Consider the following 25,406-nt stretch of genomic DNA (forward strand, 5'->3'; position numbering starts at 1 on the left):
AAAAGGAGATTTATCCGGATAATCAACAATAATTATTGGAGCTTATACAATACGACAATATATATAATTAAACAGCTGATAGTTTTGTAAATAAGTGTGTGACATACGAAGTACCTTTACTTGGAATAGTTCTGTAACTCTTCAGGCTTTTACCTTTGTGTGGGGGAAACGAGTCTCGAAAAAAAAAAAAAAATAGTCTCGTCGCTTTGACGTCTGACACCCGCATCCTATGTCGTGTCTTGACTACCAACTTGACACATGTGCGTATCAACGAATCCGTAAATTACGACCCTAAATAAATCAAACTATTTTCTGTATTTTGGGCATTGGTTTACCGTTTTTCTTTCGTCATGGAACAAGAAGAAACGAACGACAAAGCTGACGAACTAATGGCGATTTCGAGTATCTACGGAGAAGACGTGTTTCTACCTTCCGAAGATGATTACGGTGGACAATTTATGGCTAAATTAAAACTGCCCCAACCTTTTATGATCCATTTTCAGGGCTGTGATGACGACAATGAGGACCACAAATCGGCAACCAATTTGTTTGAACCCCCTGTTGACAATTTCCACCGAATCGGATATTTGCCCCCGATCGTCATGAATTTCCAACTCCCCGAGAGTTACCCGTCCACGAGTGCCCCAATATTTACGCTGTCTTGCAAGTGGCTTTCATGTTCTCAACTGGACGTCCTTTGCAAGAGGCTTGACCAGGTCTGGGAGGAGAACGCTGGCATGGTGGTGCTCTTCCTTTGGTTCGACGTCCTAGAGAACGAGACGTTGGATCTCCTCCACCTTGAACCACCTTTGAACCTGTCGAACGTGATCGCCCCGAAGAAAGAGGGTGGCACCGCGAGATCGTTGTCGGCGGACGATTTTGACAGCCGAGGGATTCAGGATATCGCTTCGCAAGACTTACTGCTGTCCACAATTTTGGAATACGACCGACAGGAAACCCACAGGCAGTTTTCAAAGTCGTCCATCACGTGTGAAATTTGCTTCTGTGATAAATTAGGCTGCTCGTGTTTGAAATTCGATGGCTGTGAACACGTGTTTTGCAAGGAATGTATGAAAGAATATTTTACCGTACAAATAAAATCTGGGAACATCACAGGCCTTCAGTGTCCCGCAGATAAATGCGAATCCAAGGTTCACCCGGCGCAGGTTAAATCTCTGGTCGAACCCGAAGTGTTTTCTCGTTATGATTACCTGTTGTTGCAGGTCGGCCTGCAAACCATGGCCGACATTGTGTACTGCCCACGTCCTGCTTGCGGTCAGCCGGTCATCTTGGAGAGGGAGTACAATATAGGGAATTGTCCCAACTGTTACCTGGTCTTTTGCAGTCTCTGCATGCTTACCTATCACGGTGTTTCCAGCTGTAAGATAAAAAATGGCGAGCACCAGCGACTCAAGGACGAGTACCTGAATGCTGACGCTACGATGAAATTATTTCTTGAGAAGCGTTATGGCAAGAAGACTCTTCAGAGGGCCGTCGACGAATCCTTCTCCCAGGAATGGCTGGCCAAGTTTTCCAAACCTTGTCCGCAATGCAATACGAATATCCAAAAGATCGACGGTTGCAACAAAATGACGTGCACGAAATGCAGGGCTTTCTTTTGTTGGTTGTGCATGCAGTCACTTCCGCGCAATTCGCCATATATCCACTTTTCTTCCCCGAACAGTTTGTGTTTTAACAGGTTATTTGAAGGGATCGAATCCGACCGCAACTTTGACTCCGAAGAAGAAACCGACGATGAAGATTATTAAGTTCGGCTTCGTTTAAAAAAACAAAAAACAAAACAGAAGAGGTAAAAAATAAAAATATTTTTTTTTTGTACTTACAGTTTAATCAAGGCATTAAAAAAATGAAAATATCGAAAAAAGGGGTAAATTTATACAAACACCGTGACAGCGAATTAACCCTAACCCTAAACCCTAACCCTAACCCTAACGCTGTCACGGTGTTTGTATAATAATACCAAAAGGTTATAGGTTGAATTCAGTGCAAGTCCAGAATTCAACCTCTTACAACAAAAACGGTATTAGTGCAAGTGCACTTATTGATCCGTGCTGAAATAACGTTATTTAGAAAGCCATTCTTAACACAGGGAGAGATTTTTGTACCTATTCTGTAATTTAACCTTACAATTTAATAAAAACATAAACTCTAATTAAACATGTAAATTTAAAAAATAGTGCAACAAAAACAAAAATTGGTTGCTCATGAACAGTCAATATTTTAAGTACGTCGTTTTAAGCAAAAACAATATTACGTACTTATGTCGAAAATAGTAATATATCAAATTCATCGAGTAGAAAATTATTTAGAGTTATGTAATCTTTACTGAAAATTGGGTAAAATTGCATTTGTTAGACGTTATAAAGTAGGACATAACTCTGAAACGAATATTTAAAATTACTTCTGGCTGCAATATTTGTCTATTATAGACTCTTTGGTACTTGTGCACTTTTGCCACCATGCTGATATAACGTTATTTTGAAAGCCATTCTTAACATGGGGAGGGGATGGTGTTTTGTAACTATTCTGTGCTTCCATCTAACAACTTAAGGGGTTGTCTGTACACATAGATTCGAAAAAATTGTCAGAAACTTAATAATAAAGATATCGTGAAACTTGAATTTAAGCTGAAAAAAAACTATTTAAAAATAACGCAGTGGCAAAAGTGCAGTGCACAAGTACCGACTTTTTTTTTTTTTTTTTTTAATAAAAACACAATAACAGGTGTTTGTTCTACTTGATCATTTTTCGTACTTTTGGGATATATTACTATTTCCGATATGACAATTAAGTACGTAATATTGTTTTTGTTTAAAACGATATATTTTAAAAGAAATCGATTTGTTTACTATGTCTTAACAAGCACTGAAAAATCTTTTATTTCAAAAATCACGTAAATTGATCAAGGAGTTTTTTTTACATTTTCGTTCCGTGACTAGTAGATATCAAAAAAAACTTTTCGGTGCTTATGCACTTATGTAACTGTGCTAATTTTTAAAAACAGTATTTTCAAGTTTCGCTATATTTTTTTCTGTTTAATTGTTAGGTGAAAGTACAGAATAATTACAAAACACCATCCCCATGTTAAGAATGGCTTTCTAAATGTTATTTCAGTACGGTAACATAAGTGCATAACCGATTTTCTTCAGCATTTTCTTTTTTCTTTAATTAGGTTGAATTCTGAACTTGCACCATTAATTGAATATCATAAACGCATCTTTTTTGTCATTCTTCCGAATACTTGGCCGGGGGCCGCCATCAGTGGAGTGCCAGTGGACCGTTTTTTGTGTCACGTAGACAGTATCAAACGAATATAGGTAAATGTGACTATCGGAATACCCCGGCCAAATCATCGCTAAAGAAATCGTCCACATACCAAAAACGAAATGTAACGAAATTTATTTATTTTGCTGCACTTTTTTTTTTTTTTTTTTTTTTTTATTCAGGTGCGCATTTACCAGAAAAGATGTATTTTCCTGTTATAATTTTAATAAGAACGAATTACTTTTTTTTTATTTTTTATTTTTTTTTAAATTATATTTTCACCCCAAACAAGGCACGTTGCCACTTTGATGTAGGGGGCTACTATCAGGGACATAAGCTACAGGGGTACTATGTAGGGAGTTGGGCAGCAAGATGTCGGTTCACGTTACACTTGAACTTTTGCATGTCAGTACAGTTAAGGAAGCATGGACCCGGAAGGGAATTCCAAAGTCTAGCGGCTCTGTGGAAAAAAACTACTGGAGTAGAAGGCTCTCTTACATCTAGGGATCTCTACTGTGAAGGGGTGGGATTTAGCTGCTTGTTGGGTTTGTCGAGGGTATTTATGTCAAGGGGTGTACAAGTGCTTGCAGTTCATCAGAGCATTCACCATTAAAGTACTTGTAAAACAGGCAGAGGGACGTAACATTTTGTCGATAGGACTGAGGCTAAAGCTTAGATGACAGTTCAGGACCTATCAGGTTGGCGACTCTCTTTTGAACCTTGTCTAGGAGTGAGAGACTAGTAGCAGATGCACCAGCCCAAATGTGACAACAATACTCCATACATGGGCGAATGGTGGCCTAATAGAGGTACAGGATACTTTCGAGCGTTACTAGCTTTCTAGCATGGTAGAGAGAACTTACCTTCTTCGCAGCGGTCCTGGTAATACTCTCAATGTAATTGTTCCAACTCATGTTTCCTGTGAACGTTAGGCCAAGGAGTTTAAAAGATGTACTTTCAGATAAAGAGCCATTAGCCATTTCTATTGGTGGTAGAGAAGGTTTGAAGGAAACAAGTTTAGTCTTAGCAGCATTGAATGTGACCATCCATTTTTGTCCCCATTCCACTACAGATTGTATGTCATCCTCTAGTGTTTCTGCCATTTCTTTAGATATGTGTTCATTTGTTTTCCTGTCGTGTCTGTTATAGAGCGTGGTGTCATCAGAATATATATATATACCCATCTCACAGACAATATTGTCAGGGAGGTTATTTATGAATATTAGGAATAATAGAGGTCCAAGGATAGACCCTTAAGGCACTTTTTTTTTTTACATAGGCATCATCACCTATCAAGGCCCAGGGGCCACTTGAGGATAAGGGTTAAAGAGATTGGACAATATAGTAATTGTCAGTAATGGAAATTCAGTAAATTTGTTAACTTAAGTGGAACGGCTTATCAAGAACTTATTTACATTGGACTTGAAGACAACCATATTGTAGTCATCTGGAAAGCAGGAAAACGGAAGACAGTTTCAGACATGCAGTTCTAAGAAAGAAGCTTTGTTCATGGAATCTACGTTCAGGTTTAGGTACAGCTAAAGAGTGGGGGGGGGAATTATTGATAGTGTTTTCAGCTAGACGAGTGTTTCTTGTGAAAGTTTGGTATGGGGGGGGGCATAGATTGAAGCTCAGTCGAGCACTTGCCATGAAAATAACGATAAAGCAAAGAAAACTTGCTGTATCTCTTCTGTGAGAAAGAGGTTGCAGGGAAGAAAAAAGGACATCTCCTATGAGGCTACTAAGTCTATTTTGAACTCTATCAAGGCAGGATAAGTCCTTTCTAGCAGCTCCTGCCCAGATGTGGCAACAGTACTGCCACATTTATATCATATTTAGATGTACAACCGTCAAGGACGACTTGGATTTTTCTCTTATCTAAGAAAGATTTAATTATGTTAAGTATTCATCCAATGATACCGTATGATCTATTTTTTTCTGAGAAGACCTTCATGTCATACCCTGTCAAAAGCCTTAGATATATCTAGAGCTACCGCTCTACCCTCCCCTGCTTTGTCCAGTGAATGATATATACGTTCGGAGATTACAGTTAGGATGTCTGCTGTGGAACGGGCTTTCTTGAATCCATATTGTTGGTCAGTCAGAAGTTTAGCATCTGTAAGGTGTTGGACTAGAGCTTGGTTAATTATGGACTCAAATATTTTGCCGAAAAGTGGGAGGAGGCTAATGGTGTGGTAATTTAATGGGTCAGTCCTTTCGCCAGAGTTCTTGAAAACTGGTACCACAGAAGCAGTTTTCCAGTAGTCCGAAAAGCAAGATTCATTAAGGCATTTGTTGTAAAGTTTGGAGAGAATTGGAGCTACTTTGGCGGAGCACTTTTTTAATAGCACAGCCAGAATGAGATCAGGTCCACATGCTTTTGAAGTGTCAAGATTTCTTATGATAGCATGCACCTGAGAAGGGGTTATTTTCAGATCGTCTAGTGTGGCGTCTGTCTGCAAAGGAAAGTCAGGGAGGGGGTGGTTAGCAGGGTCAAGTGTGGAGTTGGAGGCAAACCGATTGGCAAGCATGTTCGCCTTCTCGGTTGCTGAGCAAACAACCTCATGATTGTTTGATAGTGGAGGAATTGTTGATTGCCCATTATTTACTACACTGTTGTAGATTTTCCAGAAGTCACGGGTTCCTAATTTCTGTGCTTCAATGATTTTTTTTTTGTGGTCTCAGTAAATTCTCTCTTTGTTGTCGTTATTTCTTTCTTACAGTTACTTCTGGCTTCTATATACTTTTGTCTGTTTGAACTGGACTTATGTCGGTTAAATCTAGGGTATGCATGCTGCCTTTGTGCTATGACAGTTGCACAAGTAGAAGTAAACCATTGAGGGGAGTAGGGCTTACTATAAATTTTTTTTTACTATTTTATCTTATTAAAATGTTTCGTTACTGAAATAGTAATTTGTTACTAAAATAACCGGAAGTCTTTTCTGGTAATAAAAATACATTTTGTTTCCAGCCCTTTACGTCTCGGTGGTAATGTGTCTTGTTTGGGGTGATAAATAATTTTTTTTTTTTTTAAACAGAAATTCTCCAGACATAATAGCACTTGTGCATTTTAGTTATTGTGGACAGTTATTTTGTTTCCATTTTGGAGAACTCCACTCGGAACATCGGGAGACAATTCAAGAAGATCTTTAAGTTTTTCAAATAATTTTTCAGAAAATGTGAAATTTGCATGTAACTTTTTGATAAAAACAATAAAAGCAGTAAATCTACACAATAAAATAAAACAATTAGCTGAACATTTAATGACTTGAAAATATTTAGGTTCTATAAAATAATTGTAATTTAAGTTACAGCAAACATTTCTTGTATTTTTTTCTGAAACGGCAGCTCCCGTAACTCTCGTTTCTCCTAATTTGTCCTTCAGTCCTCATTAATGAGTGATTTTTCTGATAAAGGGAAAAGAAAAAGCTGTATTCTAGGTCAGCAGTATCTTGCATGGACAGTAACCTAAGATGTCGGAAATTTTCTGTTTCTGTCCTTGTGGCCATGTCACTAGTAAGGGTGCTGGAGGTTAGCGTTTTATCTGGGCTGACGTTATACACCTGATAGTCAAGGACCCGAACCTTGGATTAACCACTAATGAGGCTGTCCTATCAGCAGGTGCAAAGTACTGGGGCTGCTGTATTGCCATTTGGTGAATGGATTCTGGATCATGCAGTAGCTTCTGGTGGGGCTTCTCGATGCCATACTAGTGGGTAATTGTTACGGCTTTACCTTTTCATGTGCTACAAAAAGTATATATTTCTTCATTTCTTTTTCTTACTTTCCCTCTCTGCCCTGCTCTAACCAAGTCTGTCGACCTGTTCCACAAATCCCAAAACTCCATGAAAAGTCTCCAGAAAAAATACACTATTAAACCCAGAACTTCAACGTAGACCCCCACTACCATGTCTGCTTCTCCAACATCAGGGGTTTACGTTCCAACCTTCCAGAGGTTGAATCCCAATTACAGTAGACTAAACCAGACCTATTATTCCTAAGCGAAACTGGCATTGGACTGATGATTTTGTAATTAAAGAATACTCTAACATAACATCCAAATCTGACCCCTAACATGTGTATGGAATATGTGCCTACATTAAAGATAGCTTTCCATGTGGTAGAGATATCTCTAGAGAGGACCCTGATTTGCCCTATATGTGCATCCGTGTTACACTTGCTCACACTACAGCGTTTATATTTGCCCTCTATCATCCTCACAACAGCGGCGTTACTATCTTTAAGAGCATATCTAGAAAATTGACCACATCCTGTCTGCTCATCCTTTGGCCAACATTCACGTCTGTGGTGACTTCAATGTTCACAATGTGGAATGGCTAACCCACTCAAACAAGACATGATGAGGGGAGGTTCTGTCACGATTTCTCTATTGCTTATGACCTCACTCACATTGCTCAAGAACCCATGCATATGCTTAATACTCACGGTCAGTATGCAAGCCTAAGCAAAACTAGCATAGGGCCGGCCACTTCCCTAGACGAGTTCATAATTAAATTAAACTAACTTAACATCTGACCCCCAAGATCAGCATGGTATATGTGCGTACATTAAAGATGGCTTTCTGTATGGTAAGGATATCTCCAGAGAAAACCCTAATCTATCTTGTATGTGCTTCCGGGTTGCACTTGCTTATGCCACTGCATTTATATTTATCCTCTATCGCCCCCCCCCCAACAGCAGAGTTACTGTCTTTAAGAGTATATCTGAGAAAATTGACCACATCTTGTCTGCTCATCCTTTAGTTAACATCCACATTTGTGGTGATGTCCACAATGTGGAATGGCTGACCCACTTGAACAAGACGGATGATGAGGGGAGGTTCTGTCATGATCTCGCCCTTGCCTATGACCTCACCCAGATTGTTCACAAACTCACCCGTGTGCCAGATACTTCTGGTCAGTACGCAAGCCTTCTAGACCTTTTTCTCACAACTTCCCCTGAGCTATGTTCATGTTCCATTCTGTCTCCTCTGGGATCTTCCGACCACTCGGTTGTATCAGTTAAGATAAAAATGAAATGTAATAAGTCTTCAGACGTATCTCTCCACCGTACAGTATATCGATACTCTACGGTTAACTGGGATAGTTTCCGTACATTTTTATTTGATATACCCCTGCATTCCATGTTTAAAAAGGATGTGTCCTCTATAGTATCAGACCTGACTGAATGGTTAATTGTAGGCATAGACCGATTCATACCATCAAAAAAATTCCAACAAAAACCTAACAACCAGCCATGGTTCTCCCCAAAATGTGCTGCTGCCATCGCGCACAGAAATCACTTTTTCCATAGCTACCAACGTAATAGATGTACTGAGACTAAAGCTGCTTTCAGGACTGCCAGCAACCACTGTAAAATAAAAAATGGAATAGAGCTATATGCTCAGTCTGTTAAATCCAAAGTAGCTGAGCAGTGGCTTGATCCCACTAGTTTTGGCAAATAGCAAACAGGATCCTGAACAGAAGCGTGCATTCTATCCCAACCCTTCTCAATGGACCTGAGGTCATCTCATCAGCATCAGACAAGGCCAAACTATTTGCGAAGAACTTTGCAGCTAATTCTACCCTATGCAATGAAGGCTATCAACTCCCTGTATTTCCTCCTATAACACACAAAACGCTATGCTACATACAAATATCTGTGCGTGAGGTCGCCAAGCTAATCAAGAACTTTGATTCCAGTAAAGCAACTGGCCCTGATGGCATTCCAATTATAGTATTGAAAAAGCTTCAACCAGAACTTGCCCCCATACTTACAAAACTCTTTAAGTGTTGTCTTAAGGAGAAGTGCTTTCTAACACCCTGGAAAACCTCATCAGTATGCCCTGTATTTAAGAATTCAGGTGACAGGTCATCTCCCTCTCAGTACAGACCAATAAGTCTCCTATGTGTCATGAGTAAGTTGCTGGAATCCATATTAAATAAGTAGTCAACCACCTCAACAGAAACAACCTTCTTAGTGACATGCAATATGATTTCCGTTCTGCCAGATCTACAGCAAATGTGCTAATGGTTATATCTCATAGGATTAGTGAATCTCTCGACAAAGGCTTCCTTTCTAGGGCAATTACTCTTGACATATCAAAGGCCTTTGATGAGGTATGGCATAAGGGCCTACTTCACAAGATTTCCAGCTTTGGTATAACTGGAAATGTTTTCTCAATCATTAAATCATTTCTCTCTGATAGGCTCATAAGAGTAGTGGTTGATGGGCAGAAATCAGTCCCACAGTATTAATGTTGGAGTCCCTCAAGGGTCCATCCTGGGGCCAACTCTCTTCCTGATCTACATCAATGATCTCCCAAAACACATACTTAAATCATTCATTGACATTTATGCTGATGACACGATCATCTACAGCTACACATCTAAGGCCATAAATGATAAAGTTCTCTCCTCTGATCTTGAGCGCATGGTACAGTGGGGGAAGACGTGGCTGGTTACCTTTAATGCATCTAAAACCAATCTTTACATCATCAATGCTCTGATGCCCATCTTGCATCAATTAAAATGGGTGGCTCTTGTCTTGGGGAGGCTCCATGTTTTGATAAGCTTCTAGGTTTGATATTTACTCCTGACCTGAAATGGAACACGTACATCAAGTCAGTTGCCAAGGTTACTGGAAAAATGGTGGGATCCTTCTACCGCTCCAGTAGATATCTCACTACTGATGCTAATTCTCTATCTATATAAAAGCCAAGTACATCCAAGGATGGAGTACTGCTGCCACATCTGGGCAGGAGCTGCTAAAAACAGCCTATCCTGCCTTGACAGAGTACAAAATAGACTTCGTGGCTTAGTGGGGGATGCCCTTTTCTCTTCCTTACAACCTCTCTCCCACAGAAGAGACATTGGGAGCCTGTCTGTTTTATCGTTATTTCCATGGGAAGTGCTCGTCTGAGCTCCAATCTCTGGTCGCCCCTCGCCAATCTTTCATGATAAAAACCCGTCTAGCTGAAACCACTGTCAAAAATTTTCCCGACTCGACTCTTTATCTGTGCCAAAACCAAAACATAGATTCCATGAACAAAGCTTCTTTCTTAGAAGTGCACACCTGTGGAACTCTCTTCCGTTTGCTTGTTTCCCACCTGACTACAACTTGCATGTCTTCAAGTCCAATATAAATAAATTCCTGATAAACCACCCCCTTAAGTAAGACACTTTATCAAATCTCCAATACTAACGATTACTACAATACTATCCCATTGATTACTGTACAAAAAATAACCCTTATCCCTGAGTGGCTTCTGGGCCTTGATAAGTGGTGACTACCATGTAAAAAAATAAAAATAAAAAAACGCCTTTTAGATCTTTTACTCACAACTTGCCCTGAACTGAGCTTCAGTCTATGGTCCCCTTCGCCAAACTTTAACGAAAGACACTCTCAATAATTTCCCACACTCTTTATCTGTGCCTAAACCTAAATGATGAACCGCCTTCCTAAGTAATCAATTTACAAAATTCCCACTACTTATGTTTACTACACTATAATCACATTGCCTAATGTATAGCCACTAACCCTTTTCCTGGAGTGGCCTCCTGGCCTTGATAAGTTGTGATTCCTGTGTAATATATATATATATATATATATATATTTAAAGTGATGGTTGTGTAGTTCCAACGAGAGAAAAAATGTATATTTAAAAGAGTGTAGCCATCAACAATTGTGGGTTTTTTTTAAAGGTTTTCATCATATTTTTATTTTAAAATATTTTTATAACGCGTTTCGAGCTTAGGGTGTGCTCTCTTCAGATATTTTCGTAAAAAGTTTTTCTTTAAAATGGGAGTTTGTAGATATGCCTCCGCTGATATTAAATATGTTTTTCATAGTGATGCGATGCGTGTGTTCTGTCTCCAACTGTAAGTTGTTCACAGTGACCGGTCAAAGTTAGTTTCAAAGAATGTTTTTTAGTCCATATGGTGAAGGTTTTTATGGCTTTTTTAGGGTTCTTTTTAAAGACTTTCTTTCCCCATGTATAGCATACACTCACACACAATCACATACGCATACATATATATTCATGTACATGTACACGCACACGTACGCAGGCACACACACATACACACACGTACATACATAGAAATATATGTAGGAGCATACATATATACACATATACATACCCACCTACACACCCACACACGTACTCGCATACATCCACCGCTAACAATTATTTTTATTTTTTTATTTTTTATTTTATATATATATATATATATACTTTTTTTTTTTTTTTTTTTTTTTTTTCAACCAAAACACGCATGTATATATGCGCTTAATCATTCAGACATACGTACACGCACCCACACACACACAAGTAAGATAAAGAATAGGTAGAAGATATATATACACACACATACACACATATATGTACACACATATATGTATGTGCACATACACTCACAAACATCCACATACTATGTAGGCACACACACATACACACACACATGCACACACACAGACATATGCAGGGGCTCACACATACGCGTATATCCATATCCACACGAACACATTTACCCACTCATACATGTGCATACATATATACATACACACACATATATACGGATGTGTATACACTCATCCACCCATATATATATATGGGCACATGCACTCACAATCACACACACACAGACATATTCATACATCCCACCTTATGTATATATTGGTTGAAGTTTCCTTTCCAATCCATGCACATATGCATACATGGATTCGGTCACCCAAACATAAGTGCACGTATACATACAAACAAGATGTAGCATAGATAACAGATGATATATAATTATACACACACGCATACACAATCATATGTGCACACCCACGCACACACACATATACACGCGCGCACATACACATACATACGTTTAATTTCTAGTTGTTTGTTTAGTTAAGAGAAATGGTACTGTACTGGGTATGGGCGCGCGCACCCGCGAAAGTGTGCGTGTGCCTTATTGCGCTTTTTTGTTGTTTCGTGTGTGAGGGTGCACACCTACCCAAGCATGCATGCGTGTAAGTGTGTTTTGTGTTTTGCCTATTTATGTGTATAATTATGGAGAGATGTTTAAGGCGGGGTTAAACTTTGTTATGAAATTTTTTTCTTGAGTTAGCAAGTAGAAGTAGTTGTCAGTTTGGAAGATGGGCATTATCTCGAATCTGCCTCCACTGCATGCGTGTATATGTTGTGATACATGTAGGTGTCTATTTTCCGCGATTTTGATGTTGGATCGGTGTAGGGCTACTCTATTACTAAGGTTTTTTGTAGCGCCTATGTAGGATTTATCGCATGCTGGACATTTTATTACATAGATCACGTTTTTTGAGGTGCAATCTAGGTTTTTTTTAATTTTGAATGTTTGTATGGGGTTCGTAAATGTGTATGTGTTTCCCTCTAATATTATGTTGCAGACTCCACATCGTTGTTTGTTGCATTTTGTGACTCCTTTTGTTGCGTCTTGATTGAGTTTGGATGAGGTAAGAATGCGTTTTATGTTTTTGGGTTTGCGTTTGCTTTTTATTATTTTTGTTGTTTTAAGGAAATTGTTTAGTTTGCTGTTTTGGTTAAGTAGGACGAGGTTTTTCGTTATCTCTGAAAAGCTCTGGGTTGTTTGTGTTGTGTGTGGAGACGTATGTTAGGATTTGTTCTTTGTTTCGTTCTTTAGGGGTTCTCAAATCTTCTACTGGTATATTTGTCGCAAGTTGGATCCCTTTGTCTATAAGTTGTGATGGGTATTTTCTTTTTCTTAAATTTATTCGTAGTTCCTTGAGTCGGATTTTTCGAAGGTTATTGTCCGTGATTATGGTGCAGATTCTACGTGCTAGGGTGTAGGGAATTGATTTTATGCAGCTTTTAGGGTGGTGACTTTTAAAGTGTAGGTATTGTTGGGTGTCTGTAGGTTTGCGGTAAATGTCTGTGATAATGTTATTGTCTTTAATCTTTATCAGTATGTCTAGGAAAAAAAACCTAGATTGCACCTCAAAAAACGTGATCTATGTAATAAAATGCCCAGCATGCGATAAATCCTACATAGGCGCTACAAAAAACCTTAGTAATAGAGTAGCCCTACACCGATCCAACATCAAAATCGCGGAAAATAGACACCTACATGTATCACAACATATACACGCATGCAGTGGAGGCAGATTCGAGATAATGCCCATCTTCCAAACTGACAACTACTTCTACTTGCTAACTCAAGAAAAAAATTTCATAACAAAGTTTAACCCCGCCTTAAACATCTCTCCATAATTATACACATAAATAGGCAAAACACAAAACACACTTACACGCATGCATGCTTGGGTAGGTGTGCACCCTCACACACGAAACAACAAAAAAGCGCAATAAGGCACACGCACACTTTCGCGGGTGCGCGCGCCCATACCCAGTACAGTACCATTTCTCTTAACTAAACAAACAACTAGAAATTAAACGTATGTATGTGTATGTGCGCGCGTGTGTGCGTGTGTATATGTGTGTGTGCGTGGGTGTGCACATATGATTGTGTATGCGTGTGTGTATAATTATATATCATCTGTTATCTATGCTACATCTTGTTTGTATGTATACGTGCACTTATGTTTGGGTGACCGAATCCATGTATGCATATGTGCATGGATTGGAAAGGAAACTTCAACCAATATATACATAAGGTGGGATGTATGAATATGTCTGTGTGTGTGTGATTGTGAGTGCATGTACCCATATATATATATATATATGGGTGGATGAGTGTATACACATCCGTATATATGTGTGTGTATGTATATATGTATGCACATGTATGAGTGGGTAAATGTGTTCGTGTGGATATGGATATACGCGTATGTGTGAGCCCCTGCATATGTCTGTGTGTGTGCATGTGTGTGTGTATGTGTGTGTGCCTACATAGTATGTGGATGTTTGTGAGTGTATGTGCACATACATATATGTGTGTACATATATGTGTGTATGTGTGTGTATGTGTGTGTATATATATCTTCTACCTATTCTCCATCTTACTTGTGTGTGTGTGGGTGCGTGTACGTATGTCTGAATGATTAAGCGCATATATACATGCGTGTTTTGGTTGAAAAAAAAAAAAAAAAAAAAAGTATATATATATATAAAATAAAAAAATAAAAATAATTGTTAGCGGTGGATGTATGCGAGTACGTGTGTGGGTGTGTAGGTGGGTATGTATATGTGTATATATGTATGCTCCTACATATATTTCTATGTATGTACGTGTGTGTATGTGTGTGTGCCTGCGTACGTGTGCGTGTACATGTACATGAATATATATGTATGCGTATGTGATTGTGTGTGAGTGTATGCTATACATGGGGAAAGAAAGTCTTTAAAAAGAACCCTAAAAAAGCCATAAAAACCTTCACCATATGGACTAAAAAACACTCTTTGAAACTAACTTTGACCGGTCACTGTGAACAACTTACAGTTGGAGACAGAATGTCTGAACACACGCATCGCATCACTATGAAAAACATATTTAATATCAGCGGAGGCATATCTACAAACTCCCATTTTAAAGAAAAACTTTTTACGAAAATATCTGAAGAGAGCACACCCTAAGCTCGAAACGCGTTATAAAAATATTTTAAAATAAAAATATGATGAAAACCTTTAAAAAAAACCCACAATTGTTGATGGCTACACTCTTTTAAATATATATATATTAACCCTTATCCCTGAGTGGCTTCCGGGCCTTGATAAGTGGTGATCACTGTGTAAAAAAAAAAAAAAAAAAAAAAAAAAATATAAGTAAATGGTAGTTTGCTTGAGGTATTGCTGGTCAAAGAATATATGGAAGTTTTAAAAGCCAAAAACAATGCGGAAAGGACCGGAATCATGAGAGTAAAGAAAAGAAAAATAAACAAGCAAACAGACGGGTATGTTCAAGCAGAGAAATGTCTAACTGTTAATTCATCTATCATTCCTCACCTCGTTATATAATTAATTGTTGATATGTCCGATGTATATAAAGTCCGTTGATGGTATGGAACTTTGAAGAAAAACAAACTATATTCAAGATGGCGGAAGAGAACACAACTGCAGATAGAGGTTAGATCCGCAGTAAGATGTGACTAATTTAAACCGTATATATATATTTTAATCTTGTTTAATTTGTTGTTAATATTATTAATATTATTATTTTATTTATATATTTTTCCTCTTACGGTGGAATTTTGTATTCCATTATGTTAATGTATTTTGATTATTTATTTGTTTCTTCTTTTCTTCTTCTTCTTGTTGTTCTTCTTATTATTATTATTGTTTCAAACTAGCGATGCAGCTAATTTTTGTTTTTTATTCTAGTATCACAGTAAAAATCCAGGTAACTTATGTTGTAAGGGAGATAACTGTGTTTGACTTATTTTATCTTTATTATTATTATTATTATTATTATTATTATTATTATTTTTTATTAACTTGTTATACATATATTTTTTTGTTGTTTAATGTTTTTATTTCCTATTTTTTGATTTGTATCTGTATGTTCAGCTATGTTCATCTTCCGTTCTATCACTACTTGGATCTTCCGCCCACTCGGTTGTATCAGTTAAGATAAAAACAAAATGTAATAAGTCCTTAGATATACCTCTCCATCGTACTGTATATCGATACTCGGTGGCTGACTGGGATAGTTTTCGTACATATATATCAGATCCACCTTTGCATTCCATGTTTAAAAATAATGTGTCCTCTATAGTATCAGACCTGATGGAATGGATTGTTGGTACAGACGGCTTCATACCCTCCAAACACCTAACAGCCACCCATGATTCTCTCCAGAATGTGCTGCTGCCATTGCGCACAGAAATCACTTTTTCCATTGCTTGCAACATAATAGATGTACTGAGACTAAAGCCGCTTTCAGGACTGCCAGCAATCACTGTAAAAGCGTACTAAAGAATGCGAGAGAGTTGTATGCTCCGTCCGTTAAGTCCAAAATAGCTGAGCAGCAGCTTGGTTCCCGACAGTTTTGGCAAAATTCTGGCGAAAGAACTGACCCATTAAATTATCGCCCTATTAGCCTCCTCCCACTTTTTGCCAAAATATTTGAGACCTTAATTAACCATGCTCTAGTCCAGCACCTTACAGATGCTAAACTTCTGACCGACCAACAATATGGATTTAGACAAGCCCATTCCACGGCAGACATCCTCACTGTAATCTCTGAACGCATATACCATAGCCCTCTACACCAAAGTGGCAATGTGCCTTGTTTTGGGGTGAAAATGTAATAAAAAATAAAAAAATAAAAATAGCAAATAGTTCTGAACAGAAGTGTGTGCTCTATCCCAACAATCATCAATGGATCTGAGGTCATCTCGTTGGCATCAGACAAAGCCAAACTCTTTGCCAAAAATATTGCAGCTAATTTTACCGTATACGATCAAGGCTGTCAACCTCCCCTTATTTCCACCTCTATCAGAACACGCACTATGCAACATACGAATATCTGTATGATGTTGCTAAGCTAATCAAAAATCTTGATTCCAGTAAAGCAACCGGCCCTGATGGCATTCTGATTATAATGCTGAAAAAGCTTCAACCAGAACTAGCTCCCATGCTTACAAAGCTGTTTAAGTGTTGTCTTAAAGAGAATTGCTTCCCAACACCCTGGAAAACCTCTTAAGTTTTTCTCTCAGTACAGACCAATTAGTCCCCTGTGTGTCATGAGTAGGGTTAGGACAACAGCATATTCTTTTCATTGTTTTGACTCTCGAGTATGTATCCGTTGATATCTTACGTTTTTATAGAGTGATGTGGTTCTCGGTTGAATAACTGTCTGAGTCGGATATATACTCGAGATTCAAAACAATGAAAAGAATATGCTGTTCTCATAGCCGTAATCATGAGCAAGTTGCTGGAATCTGTTAAATAGTGTAGTCAACCACCGTAGCAAAAATAACCTTAGTGACATGCAATATGGTTTCCGTTCTGCTAGATCTACAGCAGATGTGCTGACAGTTATATATCATAGAATTAGTGAATCTCTTGATGGAGGCTTCCTTTCTAGGGCAATTGCTCTTGACATATCAAAGGCTTTTGATAGGGTATGGCATAAAGGTCTACTTCATAAGATATCCAACTGCAGTATAGCTGGAAATGTTTTCTCAATTAAATCATTTCTGTTGGATAGATTCATAAGAGTAGTGGTTGATGGGCAGAAATCAGAAGCTCACAGTATTAATGCTGGAGTTCCTCAGAGGTCCATCCTGGGCCCAACACTCTTCCTGATCTATCAAATGACATCTTAAGATCATTCATTGACATTTATGCTGATGACATTACCATTTATGAAAGCACATCAAAGGCCATAAATGACCAAATTCTCTCTTACTCTCCCCTGATGTTGAGCATGTGGTACAATGGGGAAAGCGGTGGCTGGTTACTTTTAATGTATCTAAAACCAACCTCCTATCTTTACATCACTAATGCTCTGATCCCCATCTGGCATCACTTGAAATGAATGGCTCTCATCTTGAGGAGGCTTCAGGTTTTGACAAACTTCTAGGCTTTACTCCTGACCTGAAATGGAACACGTACGTCAAATCCATCCCAAGGTCGCTGGAAAAATGGTAGGATCCTTCTACTGCTCCAGTAGATATCTCACTTCTGATGCAATTCTCTACCTCTATTAAAGCTAGATACGTCTAATGATGGTTACCACTAGGGTTGGATCAAATACTGACTTTTAACAATTGAAATACGAATACTTTCGTTTAGGTTACCAGAAATACAAATACTTTTCTTCCTAAGTCTAAAAATACAAATAAAATACTTTTATTCCTCAATCTCAAAATACAAATAAAAATACAATAACTGATTTAAACAAAAAACAAATATAAGTACTTTTTTTTTTCAAAGTAATAAAGAAATCTGAAAATATGCAAAAAGAAAAAAAAGAAAAGAAATATTTCCTTCCAAATTTGACATCTACATTACATTCTATATCATGTCCTCATTGCATTTTATTATCATTAGAGCTCTGAAAGTTTCCGGGCCAAGTAAACTCTTTCAGATGGTGCCGATGTTGCACAGCACCCTAGAATATTTCTGGCGAAAGGCTTCAAAATGTTGAAGCTCTTGTTTTCCCGCCAGTACCTCAGTGGGTTGACGTCAAAAGCCAGAACACCTAAGTAGGAATCGAGTTCTGCCTTTACCGCTGTAGTGTCACTTGTTGATGGACTTACATTTAGCTTCCCAGCTGGTGGCATGTAGGCAAAAAGACGAGGGCGTTTTGCACTCATGTCAGCCTCGTCTTGATTTGTGTTCACGGTCATGAAAGACTTCCTCTCTTGAACTGAATGCGTCCAAAATTGGCGCCACTTCTTTTAGCATTGCTATTTCCACTACTTTCAATTCTTGTACGTTCTTGCACGATCCTAGGAGACAAATAGCTGAGTTGACGCCATTAACATCTTTGAGGATTGACTTAAGCATAGTCAGTTGAGAGTTCCATCTAGTAGCATTAGCAGCCTGCAGTGAAACCCCAATATTTTCCAAGAACGGTGCTGCCACAGTAGATCGCCGTATTGCAGCTACAATACTACAGCACTTGTGTATCACAGTTGCAATTGCGCTGCTTCTGACACTGAGATCATTGAAGGCATCTCGTATGCAGATTTGTTGTGTGTGTGCAAAGCAACTGGACCGATCCGGTGGAAGAAGGGCAAGGACTTCATTCAGATCAAGTTCTTCTTCCAAAATATCAACGTTATCTATGTCGCCATTTTCCCTGATACTTTCATTTTTCACTTCATTTCCATATAATCCTGGTAGACAGATATCAAATGTTCTCACCATTGACGAAGCATTGTGTGCAACCACTTTCCTCACCTTGCCACGAATTCCAAATTTAGTGACTACATCCTCATATGATGTAGCAATATTTACAGCTGTGTGTTGTTCTTCAAACTGATCACAAGCAATGACACGCGACTTCAGCTCCCATGATGAGTTGATGAAGTGTACGGTGACACCAAGAAAAGATGCCATTTTCCGATTTGTCGAGTGTCAGGTAAATAAGACTGAGATTTTCAAATTCCTTTATCAATTGCGACTTAATGTCATTTGCTCTCTGCAGGATTAAACTGCTTCTAAGTGTGGTTCTGCTTAGGAACACGAAGCGTGGTTCTGCTTCATGTAGAAGAGCTCTAAAAGTGTTACTTTCCACAATACTCAAAGGCAGTTGGTCACATGCAATGGAGTTTAAGAGTTTCTTTACCATAGATCGTTGTTTGATGTGCTTAGTGCTAAATTTGTTCTCTTGTAGAGGCTTGGTTTTGAAGAACGAAGTCATTTTGTGCTGTGATGAATGTGATGCACAGCTCTCACGCTTATTCTTTTCTTCTGCAGCTTTCATTGTCTCATAATCAGCATACTGAACTTTGTGAACTCTTCTGAGGTGGATAACTAGGTTAGATGTTGCCTTAGTTGATGCCAAATACGACTTCTTTCACTGCAAACAGTCAGCTATGATATTCATGTCAGTAGACTTGCCATTGACAGAATAAAACTTTGCCAGTGTAGCTGATAGTTGAGGTAATTGTAGGTCCCCAAATGAATGGCCATCTGGAGTATCAATGTCTTTGTTATTCATCTGCAAAGAATAAAAATGAGAAGTGAGAATCAATTTAATTTTACTTAGTTATTGTTATTATGAGTAGTAGTAGTAGTAGTAGTAATAGTAGTAGTAGGAGGAGGAGTATTAGCTTAGTATTATTATTATCATCAAAGTGTTATATACCAATGAGTTTTAATGTTGATATTTTAGGGTTCAGTCAGCATGAGGCCGAATAGAGACTGATGGCAGAACATAAACATATTGCTTTTCCAAATATGTACAATAGGGACCTCCACTTGTCACCACAGAATTACCCCCCCCTTTGTGTAACACGATGTAACTTTATTATAAATTAATATTATCAATATAACTCTTGTACCATTTAAAAGAGGAAGGGCAAAATAAACTAGTAATAATATTTTTAAAATTCTTTAAGCGTACGAAAATAATGGAAGTGAGAGTCGAAAATCGTGTTTACAGAAATGTGGCGTTAAAAATAATATCGCCATGTAGTAATTATTTCAAAACGACGTCGAACGTGAAAACACACTCGTGTTTAATAAATCTACCAAAAATCAACTAATGGTCAGGTTTTCAATACTTATCCATTACTGAATGAAATTATACATAAAAGGAAGTTTTTGTAAAATATATTAAAGGGAAAATTTGTTTAGTGCGTACCCCCCCCCCATATTTCAAGTTTCGAAATTTTACCCAAATATATTCAAGTGTATAGAAATTTCTATTTGTTATGAAGCTTAAGAGTTCAAATAAGTAAAAAATATTTAATTATTACAGATTTAGGTGAACTATCATTGAACAACGTTACCTTGAAGTTGCACTAAAAATAATGATATGAATGTAATATTATGTTGTTATTGTTTTCAAATAGCGATTTTTCCAATTAATACGTACTATAGTCAGTTGAATTTCCCCCCAAAACAAACTTCCTAAAAATTAATTAATTTTTAAACGATTAAAAATCCATTATTTCAAAGTGCTCCGTTACAACATAAATTTTTAATTAACGGCTGTGAATTTTGTTTTAAATATTAAATTATTATATAAACAGGACTCTTACCTGCTATTTTAGCGCAGGATGAAAACTCACTTAAAAATAATAGTATCCGAAAAAGTACATTTAAACCAGGTAACTCATGTCTGATTCAACCGTAAGATTATCGTTTAAAATATGGAAGCAGCTAATTACCAAATAAACTGTTTGACCAGAAGATTAGAATGTTCCGGTCAATTAACTTCCGTCGAGAATTCTGTTAACTACGAATTATTCTCAAGTAGTATTCAAGTAAAAGAAGTGCACTTTCGTAGAAATAATGTAAACCGTTTCAAAAAATAAAAAATAAAAATATAACAGTAACATGTCTACTGAACTAGAAATATACATTACTGTACCTTCTGATCTTCCGTAGATGCTAAAAAAACAGACGTAATATTTTATCTATATGTAACATTTTCAACCCCCACTAAATAAAAACAGATTTTTCAAAATTATTTCTCATAATAATGATATATTTTTATATTCCGATAATTTAATCTTTACGTAAACTATTTGAATGAAAAATAAATTCTTATTAATGAAATTACAGTATTAAATAGTATTTCAAAGTAAACACAGTTTGTTATTGTTCGGCGAGGAACGCATAGACTGATGACGTCATCAGTATCTGCGTATATTTAGAGAAAGTTCACAAAGAAATGGAGGTCCCTAATGTACAATAAGTATGAATAAATCTGATCAAAATTCATTCAGAAAATACTTTATGGTAAAAAAATGATAAATGATACATAAAATCTGGGTGTACGGGAGTAATTGAAAATTAAAATTTGGAAGAGAATGAACACACACACAAACAAATAAACAACTTACCTCTATAATGGCAAAATTTGTCGTCGCTCTTCACTATCTTCAGCTGGGCAATGCTGTCAGTGAATGAATAAATTGAAACTACTTGACTCAGTCAGACTTACCGTCACGCAACTAGCAGCAGCATGTATGTGAACTGTCATAGTTCGTCTGTGTGACGTACATCCTTCTCTCTCTCTCTCTCTCTCTCAAATATAAATACAAATACAAATTACTTTTTCTTGTGATGTTAAAATACAAATAGAATTACATTAAAATTGTATTTAAATACAATTGAAATACAATTACATTAAAATTGTATTTAAATACAATTGAAATACAATTACATCAAAATTGTATTTAAATACAATTGAAATACAAATACAATTACATTAAAATTGTATTTAAATACAATTAAAATACAAATACAATTGCATTAAAATTGTATTTAAATACAATTAAAATACAAATACAATTACATTAAAATTCTATTTAAATACAATTGAAATACAAATACAATTACATTAAAATTGTATTTAAATACAATTGAAATACAATTACATCAAAATTGTATTTAAATACAATTGAAATACAAATACAATTACATTAAAATTGTATTTAAATACAATTAAAATACAAATACAATTGCATTAAAATTGTATTTAAATACAATTAAAATACAAATACAATTACATTAAAATTCTATTTAAATACAATTGAAATACAAATACAATTACATTAAAATTGTATTTAAATACAATTGAAATACAATTACATCAAAATTGTATTTAAATACAATTGAAATACAAATACAATTACATTAAAATTGTATTTAAATACAATTAAAATACAAATACAATTACATTAAAATTCTATTTAAATACAATTGAAATACAAATACAATTGTATTTGATCCAACCCTAGTTACCACATCTGGGCAGGATCAGCTGCTAAAAGCAGCTGATCCTGCCTTGACAGAGTTCAAAATAGACTTTGTAGTTTAGTGGGGGATATCTTTTTCTCTTCCCTGCAACCTTTTTCCCACAGAAGTGATGTTGCGAGCCTGTCTCTGCTTTATCGTTATCTTCATGGCAAGTGCTCGTCTGAACTCCAATCTTGGGTCCTCACCTTGCCAAACTTTCACGAAAAACACTCGACTAGCCAAAACCACTCTTTATCTGTGCCTAAACCTAAACGTAAATTCCATGAACAAAGCTTCTTTCTTAGAACTGCACGCCTGTGGAACAGTTTGCCTGCTTTCCAACTGACTACAATTTGATTGTCTTCAAGTCCAACATAAACAAGTACTTTATGAACCGTCCCCTCTAAGTAATCAAATTTATAAAATTCCACTATTTACGATTACTACGGTATAATCCTATTAACTACTGTATACCTATTAACCCTTATCCTCGAGTAGCCTCCGGCCCTTGATAAGTGGTGACTATGTAAAAAAAAAAAAAAAAAAAAAAAACACATTCTATGAAAATAAATAACTTTTATTTTTCAAACTTTTTAATGAAGTTTCTTAAGTAACAAAAAAAAAAAATCTGAAATGAATATTGCCATTATATGAAAACTAGCAGGGGTACCCGGCGTTGCCCGGGTGTGTGTAGGTGGTGTAGTAAGGAACTAGTGGGGGGTTGAAAAGGTGGTAGTAGTGGGGGGGGGAATCAAAACAACAGATGAACGGATGTTTTTGCGAAACATAAAAACACGCACACACATTTTGCCCTTTTTATATATATATATATATATACATAGATAGAAGTATGAATTAAGAAAACAGAATTTTTACAAAATTAATCTTTTGTAATAAAAATGGTGCTTATGCACTTATGTTACTGCACTACGTTTTAAAATTGTATTTTCAAATTAAATTCGAGTTTTACAATTTTTTTTTTTTTTTTTAAATTGTCAAGTGAAAGTACAGAATAGTTACCCACCCCCATTTGAAGAATGACTTTCTAAATAATAGTATTTTAGCACGATAACATAAGTGCCAAAAAAATCGTTAAAATTTCTAATTTTAAACATTCGTTATTGGAAAGTGACGTTTGTGATCTCGCTGTCCCTATCCGGCATTGCCCGGGATCTATCAATGTGATTTTAGTGTAAAGTATTTGCATTTTTTTTTAAAGTTATACAGAAAAAGAAATAAAATTTTAACTCTGTTTTCTATTAATAATTATCTCAAATTTTAAATTACTTGTAAAATAAAAACAAGTCAGGCGGGAAATAGTCATCACAGAATGCTAATATAAAGATAAAATAAAAAAAAAAAGGTTGATAACTCTGGTTAGGTGTAGTATCTGTTCTCCAGATGCTGCACTTCAAGTTTTTGTTCTGTCAAATGTTAACTTTTTGTTCCTTTTCTCCACGTTCAAAAACGACCCTGGTGTCTAACTCTGTCCCGTGGGGAGACATTATACATAGGAACTTTAGTAATATAAGGGAAGTAAGTCCTATTTTAAGCTGCAAAGATTTATCTCCCTTAAATTATTTGAGTAATTATTTAAAATTGTTGTTGTAACAGTTTGTGACCAAGAAAGAAAAACTTGCTGTATCCTACAGAACATGCCGAAAGGTAAAATACAAAATGGCTGGACAGGATCAAATTATTTAGATCTTAATTCTAAAATTCAACAAGATAACTTTCATCTAGTATATAAAAACGATAATCACTCATCCCACGTCGGTGGGTATTTCAACTACTATCATTCAATTTGCTTTTCTGTTTCTTTTTTCAGATTGCTGAAACTTCACCCACACAAGACTACTTGCTGAGAACACTTGGTCAGATAAAGATGCTACAAATCTAAATATGATTATTTTTTGTGGAGGGGGGGGGTATAAAATTTTACCACAATTGTGAAGAGATTTCTTTTTAGTAAGCAAAATGTGAAACAAAAAAAAAACGTTCTTATTTAGGATTACCCTTAGTTAAAAAAAGAAAATATAGAAAAATCTTTTTCATGTACATATTCATCATAGAACGAAGAGGTCATATTCCAAAAATCATATACTTTTGAGGAGGTTGGATCAGCCATATTGTTTTAAAGTTTACCCAAAATTCAAGTTTTATTTCTATTCAAAATAATTAAAACCTTTTAATCACTGAAAATCGTAAAATTTGATTTTTAAAAAATAAAATAAAATAAAAAAAGAGTTGGATCAATTCATATATTTTTTGGGGATATGACATCTTAGTTCTATGACGAGTATGTCATCATTAAGATTTTTCTGTATATTCGTTTGTTTTTTTTTTAATCAAGTATAATTCAAAATAAGTCAGCTGAGCGATTTTTTCCTCATTTAACAAAAGTTGTATCCAGGAATTTTTTATATTTGGATAAAAAAAAAAAGCAAGAATTATATATACTTAAAATAAACACAAATTTGTTATATCTACAATGGAGAAATATTTTTGACTAATCACATCTAAACCGAAAAGACACTTCCTCTGTTTACGAGCGTTTTAAACAAACGTGAATAGTCCAAGATTTTCAAATGATATTTCGAGTGAGCTTCATTTGGTATAGAAAATGAGTTGATGCTAAAATTCATTGCACATGATGGCTTGTTAAGTAAATGGTCCATTATAGTTTTTTTGCTTCTCCTAAAAAATAAATCCCTTGAAACATTTTTTAAATGAGAGCGAAACTGATCAGCAA

At 36.3% G+C, this 25,406-nt stretch overlaps 1 protein-coding gene across 2 annotated transcripts; it reads left to right on the forward strand.

Moving 5' to 3' along the window:
- LOC145294127 (E3 ubiquitin-protein ligase RNF14-like) lies at positions 1-25,406 on the forward strand. 2 transcript variants are annotated; one of them, XR_013869824.1, is made up of 2 exons: positions 1-1,888; positions 1,988-3,403. XR_013869824.1 is itself a non-coding variant. In XM_080141231.1 (2 exons), the coding sequence occupies exon 1, from the start codon at positions 351-353 to the stop codon at positions 1,767-1,769; it is 1,419 nt and encodes a 472-aa protein (XP_079997357.1). In that variant the 5' UTR covers positions 1-350; the 3' UTR covers positions 1,770-1,810; positions 24,483-25,406. The 2 variants fall into 2 exon arrangements, 1 of the variants encoding a protein (XP_079997357.1); XM_080141231.1 differs by lacking the exon at positions 1,988-3,403 and adding an exon at positions 24,483-25,406 and having other exon boundaries at positions 1-1,810.

The sequence above is a fragment of the Euprymna scolopes genome, chromosome 15 (genome assembly GCF_053919585.1).
Source record: "Euprymna scolopes isolate OS-2025 chromosome 15, ASM5391958v1, whole genome shotgun sequence".
NCBI lineage: Eukaryota > Metazoa > Mollusca > Cephalopoda > Sepiida > Sepiolidae > Euprymna > Euprymna scolopes.